The 12,035-nt window shown below is 42.1% G+C and overlaps 1 protein-coding gene across 3 annotated transcripts in view; it reads right to left on the bottom strand.

Moving 5' to 3' along the window:
- HERC2 (HECT and RLD domain containing E3 ubiquitin protein ligase 2) overlaps window positions 1-12,035 on the bottom strand; it is a 164,430-nt gene that overhangs the window by 131,876 nt on the left and 20,519 nt on the right. For all 3 annotated transcript variants that reach the window (XM_073664526.1, XM_073664527.1, XM_073664528.1), the window contains exons 3-6: window positions 11,271-11,385; window positions 8,003-8,140; window positions 1,032-1,251; window positions 647-783 (exon numbers count right to left, since the gene is read on the bottom strand). In XM_073664526.1, the coding sequence (XP_073520627.1) occupies window positions 647-783; window positions 1,032-1,251; window positions 8,003-8,140; window positions 11,271-11,385 (610 nt within the window). The remainder of the gene's footprint in view (window positions 1-646; window positions 784-1,031; window positions 1,252-8,002; window positions 8,141-11,270; window positions 11,386-12,035) is intronic.

Here is a 12,035-nt window from a genome sequence, read left to right as displayed (position 1 = left end):
TTTTGTTTCGGTGGTGTTAGTTTATTTCTGGAGGCACCTATAAAAGGTATACTACAGATCACTAAGCCAACAAACTAAAAAACCCATCAACATCTGCTGAGGTGCGATAAGTGAGAACAGCTTGTTCTGAGCTAGAAAAGAATAAGCTTCTGCGCTAGAGCTTCAATAAATTATCCTAGTTATTGTCGACCACCCTAACAGCTCTGCACGAAGTGGCAGCGGTGCAGCCAAGAATGGGGGACAGGGACGATGATGGCATTTTACCAAGCAGGCATTAAACTGCGCTCAATGTGATGTGCAGTAAAACTGTATGTTAGTAAGGATTCTGCCAACACCTCAGCCGATAGGAGCGGACACGTTCCTTTTCCCATAGCCGGATCCAATTCAGTATATAAAGAAGTAGCAGCAAAATTTACTCACATATCTGAAACGTGTGTATAAATATATAATTATATACATACACACACTACATGCATTAGTATATATAAAAGAAAGAAAAAAAATCATACAACATTTTTGCCTATCCTTACATTGAGAGCCATTATTAATTATTTGCATCAGTTAACTTGCATAAAAAAGTACAAAATGACATAAAAATACAAGTCATGCACATGGCGATTGACAACGAACATTCATAGAAACTTACCAGATCGCCATGCTCTACGTAGGAAAGCAAAGGCAAATGACAGTGCAGCTCGGGAGCCCACCCTAGCAAGTCCTTCCACCCCCTGGCCAACTGGACGGGAGCTGTGTACATGAAACGTGTGCTCAAATATGTCCTCGCTGCAAAAGGATGAAGTCAGCAATTTTAGAAACAACAAAGCAAGTCTTCTAGGCAGCACGTTACAAAAATGATAGATTTTATATATACATTCTATATAAGATGATAATTTGCCAGACATGCAGCAGAACATCCACACAAAGCAAGGTGCTAGAGCATTCTAGCCTGTACCAATATCATTCCTACATGCACAGGAATAGGGCTGAGCGTCCATTTCTATTGGCGCTGATCACCAGTAAGTAGTAATTACCCCTTCTTTTCTGCCGCAGGAGGAAGGACAATGTTACTTTTCCACTTCACTTTGACATTTTCCTGAAAAACAGTTCTGTTGAGTGCAATGAAATATCGCTCCAGTATGACCAGCCTCTGCTTGAGCCTCGTGGCAGAGAGGGTGGTGGTGGCAGTCTGGGTGACGAGCGCTTGCTGCTCCTTTACCAGTATGTAGAGGCTCTCCTTCAGCTCATTCACATCTGTAGGAGAAATAAATAGATCATTTTTGTTCCACTCCTGACTAACTACTCAAAACCTTATTTATTTATCATGCTTTCCTTATATAGCGCCATCATATTCCACTCACCTTACAGACATTAACATCACTGTCCCCATTGGGGATCACAATCTAAACTCCCCATTAGTAGGTCTTTGGAGTACAAAATATCTATACAAAGACAAGAACGGCAACTAAAAGGATGAATAGAAAGAATTTTTTTTTTCTCTTGCTCATAGTGTTGGGTACTGGGGAGAAGGGGCTACAGAGGGAGAATCATCAATATTTTGACAGCTGTATGACTTCTGCGCTGTGAGATGGAGATCTGTGGATTAGAGAGGAAGTCTATGCGGCTGTATGATTTCATGCTGGATGTAGTTATGTAAGAGATGGAAGAAGGGCTCCTGTGTATTAATGAGTAGCAGGATGAGATTAGTAACAGTAACTGAGGTCAATCCTGTCCTGTGCACAGTACACATTAACCCTCAACAGGCAGTCGATTGTTTTACAGTCTGACAGCCACTTATGCAGATCAACCCTTAAGATGCAGCTGTATCCTCTATCTGGGCTTGATAATACACATGAACATTTTTTTTTTAGATGGCTAGTAAATGATTAAACAAGAAGTAAAGTGTTGGCTTCTGGTGAGAAATTAAAAAAGGTAAAAAAGATTGCACGATTTGTGTTTCACTTATTTACAGTCCATTAGGATGAATTGGGGAATGAATACGTTTGTGATTCTCCTGTGGTAAATTTATGAGAAAAATAAGAGATTTCCCATTGTACTCTATGGACCAGTGAGTCGACAAATAGTAAGTAGGCCACATTCTTCCAGATCTGTGCAGAAGGCTCCACTTTGACATTTAGTTACTGTACAGAATCAGCTTTCACCCTCACAGCTGGCAATTCACAGACATGAAACTATGGAAAGATTTTGAGCTCTTTCTAGTAAAATGAAATTAAAACCAAGGTCCCTGTAATATTGAGGGAAATCCTCTGTATGACAGTTTTTGAGAAAAGTCTTATAAATTTCATCTACAGTCATATCACTTTTCATGTTTTTTTCCCATAACCGATAAGTCCTCTTCAAATCTTCGCAACGTGCGAACAGCAAAGAATTCTCGTCCATAACTTTTCCGAAGTGTCCAGGTCCCGAAACCGTCTCTGTATTTCCTGCTCTCTCTGAATGGAAATGTTGTTGGTCACTGCCTTGTCCAATGATTGGCGGCAAGGAATCACGTTTGTACAGATGAAGAAAATACAGAGACTGGTCAAGGAAGACTCGGACTGACCACCGTAGAGCCGATCAATCCCACGGTGGGCCCTAGAGCATATAGGTAGTCAGTTACATCAGTGTGTAGGGGAACTTATCCCATTTCACTTCACGTGGCCGTGTTTCAGGGGACTGGGGGCCATTACGGCAGCCAATCCATACACCCCCCCCCCCCCCTTCACTTGCTAGACAGTGCACGGTACTAAGGCTGTGAGCGAATAGCAGAACGAGAGTGTCCAAAAAGGAGGAAGCGCCTATTCAGCATGGCGGAGGGTGGAAGAAAGAAATAATGAGAAAGAAGAAAAGAGAAGTGCAGAAAGCAGGTGAAAAGGAAACGAGCGGAGGATGGGACAGGGAGATACAGCCCCGAAGGGCCACAGGAAGTACAAGAAGGAGCCAGGAACTACAGACATTACTTTCCCTCAGAGCACAAGAGCAAGTGAGCACTACTTTGTACAAATCTCTGCCGGAATAATGCAGAAGACCCCCACCCTAGCCTTAGCACACCCTCCAGTCCATGTAATGGTGGCTGGTGGAGGAGCATGTGACCTGACCACTCCTCCAACAGAAAAGAAGTTCTCATGTGAGGTTTTCAATTGGCCAAGGCTGAAGGTGGAGTCCCCAACACATCTGATAAAATAAAGATTATGTGGCCAACCCTGTTAGCTCGTTCTGCAGCCAGCAATAGACCGTGTAATACAGCGGCTATAGGAGGCAAACGGTGCAACATTTTCGATGAAACCCAATTGCAAAAATGATTTTTAATCCCAATTGCATACATTTAAGGGGAAAAAAAAAAACATGTCCACGAAAGGTGGAAAACCCCTTTATGTGAAAGACCACTTACATCTGTGCACCCGACAAGCTGATGGGGACAGGTTCTCATTAAGACCATGATATTGGAAAAAAAATCATAATGGTCTCCCCTACAGAAAACTCAAAAGAAAATGCTTTTTTTTTTTAAAGATTTTGTTAAGCGTTTTTATTCTACTTTGGGCTTTGAAATAGGCTTGGTGGGGAAAAAAAATAAAGTGCATGTCATTTCTTTGAAGTGGATTTTGATGGAATACGCCTTTGTCCAATCAAAAAAAATATATATATTTCAGGTAAAAAAAAAACCTCTCTCCAAAACACTTCAAAATTACTCCAGGAAAGGGAAAAAAAAACTTCCAAAACATCTTTAAAAAAATTGAATTTCCTGTAGCTGTTTCCACTTAAAAACATATTTTTGAAGGTCTCAAATTGAACTCTGCACATTGTCCAAGCTCTATACACGATCCACCATGTGCAAACGGGTCATATGAAGACCAAAATAACCATCTGCTTCTCAATCACTGGAACACGTGAAGCAGCAGTAGTAAACATGAGTGGGAAAATAACCCCCCACGGCGTGAAAGAACAGCGTGTTCACTGGGGCACAAAGCCTGGACAACACCAGCACAACACAACTTCAGGACAAATATATGATGTATATTGGAATAGTAACTTGCAGATAGTAAAAAATAAAATGTTATGCAAAATGGACCACTGGAAGTAAACGCTTTAGTATTATTGTACACCATAAATATTTATAAGCGATGTAATAAAGAGTATGAAAGAAAAATTTAAAATGTTAAACTATTCACTTTATTTTCATTTTCTATTCACTATTCATTTTATTTTTGGTGGGGGTGGCACAGCACGTATTGTATGGTCAGTGACAATTGGGGGTGGGGGTGGCACAGCACGTACTGTATGGTCAGTGACATTTTATCAGTATATGCAGCAGTTAGCCAATTGCCTACTACATTGAAGGGTTATTCCCAAAATATTAAGTCATCAATAAGATACTTGCCGATTGCTAGAAGTCTGTGGAGGCTGGGACCATCCGCAGTCCAAAGATCAGGGCTCCGCAGAGCACAATACTCAGCTATTTCCGGCTTAGACAATGAATGAAGCAGAGGTAGAGCATGCAGACCCCCACTCCATCCAAGACTGAGCTCCGGAGAGCATAATACTCAGCTATTTCCGGCTTAGACGATGAATGAAGCAGAGGTAGAGCATGCAAACCTCCGCTCCATCCAAGACAGAGCTCCGGAGAGCATAATACTCAGCTATTTCCGACTTGCACAATGAATGAAGCAGAGGTAGAGCATGCAAACCTCCGCTCCATCCAAGACGGAGCTCCGCAGAGCACAATACTCAGCTATTTCCAGCTTAGACGATGAATGAAGCAGAGGTAGAGCATGCAGACCTCCGCTCCATCCAAGACGGAGCTCCGGAGAGCATAATACTCAGCTATTTCCGGCTCAGACAATGAATGAAGCAGAGGTAGAGCATGCAGACCTCCGCTCTATCCAAGACGGAGCTCCACAGAGCACAATACTCAGCTATTTCCAGCTTAGACAATGAATGAAGCAGAGGTAGAGCATGCAGACCTCCGCTCTATCCAAGACGGAGCTCCGCAGAGCACAATACTCAGCTATTTCCAGCTTAGACGATGAATGAAGCAGAGGTAGAGCATGCAGACCTCCGCTCCATCCAAGACGGAGCTCCGGAGAGCATAATACTCAGCTATTTCCGGCTTAGACGATGAATGAAGCAGAGGTAGAGCATGCAGACCTCCGCTCCATCCAAGACGGAGCTCCGGAGAGCATAATACTCAGCTATTTCCGGCTCAGACAATGAATGAAGCAGAGGTAGAGCATGCAGACCTCCGCTCTATCCAAGACGGAGCTCCACAGAGCACAATACTCAGCTATTTCCAGCTTAGACGATGAATGAAGTAGAGGTAGAGCATGCAGACCTCCGCTCCATCCAAGACGGAGCTCCGGAGAGCATAATACTCAGCTATTTCCGGCTCAGACAATGAATGAAGCAGAGGTAGAGCATGCAAACCTCCGCTCCATCCAAGACGGAGCTCCGCAGAGCACAATACTCAGCTATTTCCGGCTCAGACAATGAATGAAGCAGAGGTAGAGCATGCAGACCTCCGCTCTATCCAAGACGGAGCTCCACAGAGCACAATACTCAGCTATTTCCGGCTTAGACAATGAATGAAGCAGAGGTGGTAGAGCATGCAGACCACCTCTCCACCCAAGACAGCGCTCCGCAGAGATCGGTTCCAGGATTCCAGATACTTGTACAGCAGGAGCCCCAGTGGTCTGACAGCAAGAAATCAGTAAGTCAGGAAGTTTTCACCTACTCCAGTGATTTGGGATAGCTTAATCATTTAGGAATAACTCTTTAATGTAGGACATCCCCTATTCAACTAATAAGTAAAGTGACAAACTACAATGGATCATTATAGGCATGACTCCGTATCTCAGAAAAAAAAAAATGTGTTGCAGAATTAATTTTTTTTATGGACCCACCACATAAGTGATGCATTATATGCAGCTCTGCCATGGATTTCACCCTACGCATTGAAAAGTTGATGATCTACAGAAAAAAAAATTAAACTGACATGTTGTGGAATTAAACTCTGTACACATGTCAATTTCTACCTGGAAAACCTTTGAGAGTGTGGATGTAATCTCGTCCACTTGTTGCTGCATTAATATGTTGCAGAACTTCCGTCTGCAAGTCCGGATGGAAAAACTGCAGCACATCTGCCATGTGTGAACATACCCTTAAACGAAAAGCAGTTTCTTTTCCTTCTTATGGGTCTGAATTAGACACTTTGATTCATGCCCCTAGGAGAGCTGATCCAGACATCCGATAGGTAATGATGGTGCTGCCAGTTTCACATTGGACATATAAACATGATGATTAACTTAGATTAATAGTGGACAGGACATGCAATATATGTAGAACAATTATGAATGGTTAAGTAATGTGCATCGTCTAAAAACAATACACAAGAAATATAGGCAATTAGAAAATGTGTGTGAATAGGAGAAGCGAAAATCCAAGGTCAGTGATCATACAAGAGATAACTAGCTTTATGTAAAGGCCACCCATGTCCTCCAAGCAACCAGTGACGGTGACAGTTCATACAGAAGAGAATCCCTGCAGTTAATATTTGATTTCCAAGAAGATCAGCTTTCTAATATGCCCCCAAGCTGAATGAAGTGTGAATGCCTGCTCCGCCGGGCACATACCAACCTCAGAACACTGCAAGAGGACACTCTGGGACACAGCAAAGTTACTACATTATTGATTTGTGTCCAACATATTTGTGTCAAAAATAAATGAATATAAAATAAGAGTTTTCTTAAAAGTAAATAGTCTATTATAGCCCTGATATTGCAGGGCTACAGGAAGCTCAGGTGCTTGACCTACCATCCAATAAGCAATGAGGTACCTCTAGGCTGGAGTGATCTGGCAGTGATGGTACAAGGGTTAACTCTTCCTGCCCATAGTGCGGCTTCTAATACAGCGCCAGGACTCGGCTTTTCATTCTACTAATCATGAAGGTCGCACGGATCAGACCATCACACAGAAGGGGCATAAGCTAGCGACATGCTGCCACTTATTATGTACACACTTAGGTTTTATAGCATATCTACCAGCAGAATGCAAACCAGAATTCAAAGAGCGGCAACTACCTGGCTGTTCTACCCAGTGCCGGCTCAGAGCAGTCACCTACCGGCTATTCAGCTGCTCCACGTTAACAAAGCAGCTCTTCTTCTGGGTTGCTCTGCTGATGGGGTGTGACTGTCAAGGCAATGCGGATTGACAGCTAGCTCCCCGCAGTTAGGCAGCAGGGAGCCGGTTCTCAATTAGTATGACGTTAACACAGTCACGCCCTGTCAACAGAGCAGAGAGGAAGAGAAGAGATGCGAGATCAGAAGCCGCTCTGTGACCAATCTGTGCCAGGAGAGATCAGCGCCGGGTACAACAGGCAGGTAGTTGTCAAATACCTGCTTGTTAGTTCTAAGGCCCATATTAAAAGAAACTAAATAGTCCTGGACATCCCCATTAAAATAAAATTGTCTAATGTGGAGCAACAATATGACTTGCGTTCAAGGTTCTTTAACATGCAACTGCAATTTCAGTTTCACTGCCATATTATATTATCACCACATGTAAAGACCAGTCACACGCTTCCTTCACGAATAGGCGGTCAACATATCAGACCCATATTTATTTGGATTTAGCCATCCACCTGTTTAGATGGTTATAGAAGAGAAGTCTGCTTTTCTATATACTGCCCTTTTCATTTACATTTATCCACCCTTGAAAAGAAACAATATAGCTTGCAAAAATAAAATAAAGGGGTACTAAACCCACCGAGAATAAAGGTAATGAGATGGTGACCATTTTACCAGATCCCCCGAGACAGTCACACATGGGAGGGCAGAGCTGATATTTTACCTTTGGTTGGGGCTACACCCTCGACACCACTTATCTCCAAGAAACCCAAGCAATTCATGATTGCCTCCTGAGTGGCCACTCGCCAGTCTCCATATCTATGGCATATATATCACACCTCGCCTGCCCATACAGGAGATCCAGACCAGGTCAGATGAGCCCTTACCAGGCGGTCTGCCCCAGACCCAGCTGTCCATAATGGTTTTGGCCTTGTAGTTTGGTATTGGCATTTCCTCTTCCTCCTTCTTCTCCCGGTCATTCTGATCCTCCTTTTTTGAGCTTGCTTGGGCTTCATTTACTTCATCTAGGAGACAAGATTTTTGCAAACTGATAAGACACGGCAAAGGACGTCCTGATCATTTTATGGAGGACATTAAACCTAAAAACTGAAGGTAATATTAGACAATAAATCGTAAAGGGCTACAAACATTTTTCTCTTCTCAAGAGGCTTTACAAAACATTTAACGCCATATGTTCCCTACTTCAATAAAAGTGAATGGTTATCTGCAATATTTCTACTTCAAACTTAAAGAGTTAGCATTTTATTTTTACCATAAATCAAGGCTACACATGAAAACAAGAAACTTTGTTATACATCTTAGGAGATGCACTTCTTTGTCTTCCTGGATATATCCTTCATTCTTAATTCACAGGTAAAATCTGTCTTCAGGGAATACAGATTTTCCCATGAGAAGTTAGTGCTCATAAGGTTCTATGGAGAACTGTAACTGTTTAAGAAGAACTTGCAGCAGAATGTTTGTGACTGCCTCCAGCTCCTCCTCCCCCTCTATAGCACTCTATAAGCACCAACTGTCACCTCCTATCTCAGTAATGTGAAGATCAATCTTTACTGAATTTATACATTTTACCCATGAATTGAGTTAAAGATCAATCCAGAAATAGAAAGGAGCAAATTCCTCTCTGATAAGAAACATTGTAGTATACCTTAAATAAGTAGTACACATGAAAATTATGAAATAATCATTAAAACAAATGCTTCTCTTTAAAGCAGCACTCCAGACATTTTTACTTTTTCCTACATAGGAAATAATTATGGCTATAGAATAATTTAATGGCTCTCATCAATTCCTTGTATAAATCTGTTTTAGTTGATAGGTCATGTCTGCGTTGTCTGTCACTTCAATCCCTTCTTTCTCTGTGAAATCACTAGCCTAATACAGACTACATTTACCATGAAGTTGACAAAGCGAAATGAGTGTTGTGAGCAGTATGGTTCATAACTGGTGCATTGATTATGGCGCATGGCGGTGGGTACGGGTGCTATTGCACTACTGGACTTTTATTAGAAGCTCTGTCTGAGGAGTCTCCTTGGGATTATTTATTCATATCCATTTAGTATCCAATTTTGTTCAGAGTTTCTTTGAGGCGTCATTGTATAAATTAAAGGGGTTGCCCACTACTAGGACAATCCCTTCTGAAATATGAAAGTTTTCCCCTGTTAAAATAAAAAACAATTAGGCTATGTTCACACGTTGCGTTTTTTGCGGCGTTTCTTATGCAAATTTTAAGCTGCGTTTTACAGCACCAGCAAAAGCTATGAGATTGCAGAAATCTCATGCACACACATTGTTTTTTTTCCATGACTGAATTGGAAAACTGCTGCGTTTTTGAAAAATGTAATCCATCTGTCCGACATTTCTGCATCAGCATGTGCGGTGGCTTGAGGTGACCGCACAAGCTGAGGAGCAGAGGAAAATGATTCGCAGCAGCGAGCGGGCCCCTGAACTGCGCTGAGCTCACTGAGCGGTGTCCTGTCACTCAGTGAGCTCAGAATGTATGTGTTTGCATATATACAGGGAAGCTACGTGAGGGCCCACACTATACAGGAGGCTATGTGAGGACTCATACTGTATACAGGGGACTATGTGGGGGTCTCATACTGTATATAGAGGCGCTACGTGAGGGCTCACACTGTATAGAGGGGGCTATGTGGGGGTCTCATACTGTATATAGAGATGGTATGTGGATGATGGTATGTATACAGGGGGGCCAAAAAGGGTGTTCTTTCGGCCACAATCTGATAGTTATGTGTCTGCATACCGTTTAAAGGCAAACGGCCACCAGGTTTTTACTACCTCCTCTAAAGGCAGCATAAGATAGGGGCAGAAACCCCGATTTCAGCGAGGTATCACTTACTCGGCTTCTTGATATAATTTTGACAAAACGTATCTGCTGCAGATCTAGCAGTTCTCTGATTGCAGAGCTCTGTATAACCTCACCCACACCACTGATTGGCAGCTTTCTGCTCATGTCCAGTGTACACAGAAAGCTGCCAATCAGTGGTGGGGTTATACAGAGCTCATGAATATGGAGGACTACTAGTCCACTAATTATAATCTCCTGCTGATAAAACAGTGATTTTCTCAAAACTACAGCAAGCAGCCCAGTAAGTTACACTTCGCTGTAATCAGGGTCTCTTTCACTACATTATGCTACTCTCAGATTAGGTGAAGAGTCCTTTTAATTGTATAAAGAGGGTTACCACAAAGAAAATAATACCATCCAGTTTAAGATTCTTTACATTGGGTTCCTATAGTGAACGAATGCCTTTACATCCATTCTGACTGTGCACACATTCAGTCGCCCTGCGCCTTTAGGACAACTTTTATTTCTTTGGAACTTGATCGGGGCTGTTTATCCACCATCCAGACTATCTTATGTTACAACCTTTCAGCAATTTTTCTCTGCCATCCACATCCAGGGAGATTAGCTACAGTGCCATGGCTTGTAAACTTCTTGATTAGGTTGTACACCATGGACAAAGGAACATTAAGATCTTTGAAGATGGACTGGTAACCTTGAGATTGTTGATGTTGTTCAACAATTTTGGTTCTCAAGTCCTCAGACAGTGCTCTTCTTTTTCTGTTCCCCATGCTTAGCGTGGCATATACAGAAACACAATGAAAATATTGAGTCAACTTCTCCCCTTTTCAGGTGTGATTTTCATATTGCCCACACAGAGCCTAACCCTCATACCTTATTTATAGCCTGAGGAGAACACATGTCCAAAACTTGCTATTAATGGCATGTTTACTCCAAAGTTGGAGTCATTACGTCACTATTAAATCCAATCTGCATTATATTTTAAGGAGCACTGGTAACTATTTGGTTTAATGTGTAGAATGTGAAGTTCATACATCACCTAAGTCTGTCTAATGAGGCCCAGGCACTATCTTAGACAACATGGTGAAGTCCAAGTAGAGAAATATTTAGAAGAACTGTACTGGCCACTAGTGAAGGCCTCGGTGTGGTGGAGGCCTCATGAAAACTTGGGAAATGTCAACAAATGAATGAAAGGGTGGTCACATGTAAATGAGTTATGAAATAATGACCTCACAATACCTTCATTTTTTTAAGATTTTGGTTATTGAACACCTTTACGTAAATCCATAACTAACAGAACCTTTTCTCACCTTTTCTGGATGGAAGATCTCCAGCCTGGCAGCATTCAGTTCCCATGTAAACAATCTCCCCATCCTTGACCATTTCATTCCACAGACTGCAGAACCCATCCCGCGTGAAGGCGAGCTGCAAAGCGGAAAAAATAAGACTCATCTTTTTATGGAAATTTGAGAGAAATAGCCTACCTTTAGGATACCCCAATCAATATCAGTTTGTTTTTTGAGGGTCTGACTCAGCACTTCAGCTAGGATAATGAAGGAAACGGCTCTCTGGGAAAGTCACTGGTTGGGTGACAAGTGTCAGAACCCTACTAATCAGATATCAATGGCTTATCAAAACCACAAAAAAAAAAAAAAAAAAGGCAACACACACGAGAACATTTTTATTTTTTAGTTGAAAACTCTACTCGACGAGGCAACACGAATTGTGAACTGAAGAGTCCATGAAAGCTGAAGGAGTCAAGGAGGTGAACAAAAGAAAAAAAAAAAAAAAAAAAAGTACCCCCTCTTTCCACCATATATGAAATATTTAAATGGCCAAGTTCAGTGGAATCTCCAACCACCCCCATTGTACCTGGCACCAACGGCTAACTGAAAGGACACGGCTCCTGTACCCAAACACAATGCTGTATGTCACAGGACAGCATACACACAGTGTCTGGTACTAAGAAAGAAGGAGCAAGCGAGCTAGCAGACACCAATAATGCAGCCAGGCACATGAGAAGGATCATTTACTAGTACTGGAAATAATCACAATTTTATTTATTGTACTGCTCT

The sequence above is a fragment of the Phyllobates terribilis genome, unplaced genomic scaffold (assembly GCF_046119375.1).
Source record: "Phyllobates terribilis strain yellow unplaced genomic scaffold, ASM4611937v1 Scaffold_2__4_contigs__length_985480577, whole genome shotgun sequence".
Lineage (NCBI taxonomy): Eukaryota > Metazoa > Chordata > Amphibia > Anura > Dendrobatidae > Phyllobates > Phyllobates terribilis.
This window is presented reverse-complemented; position numbering and strand designations above follow the sequence as displayed.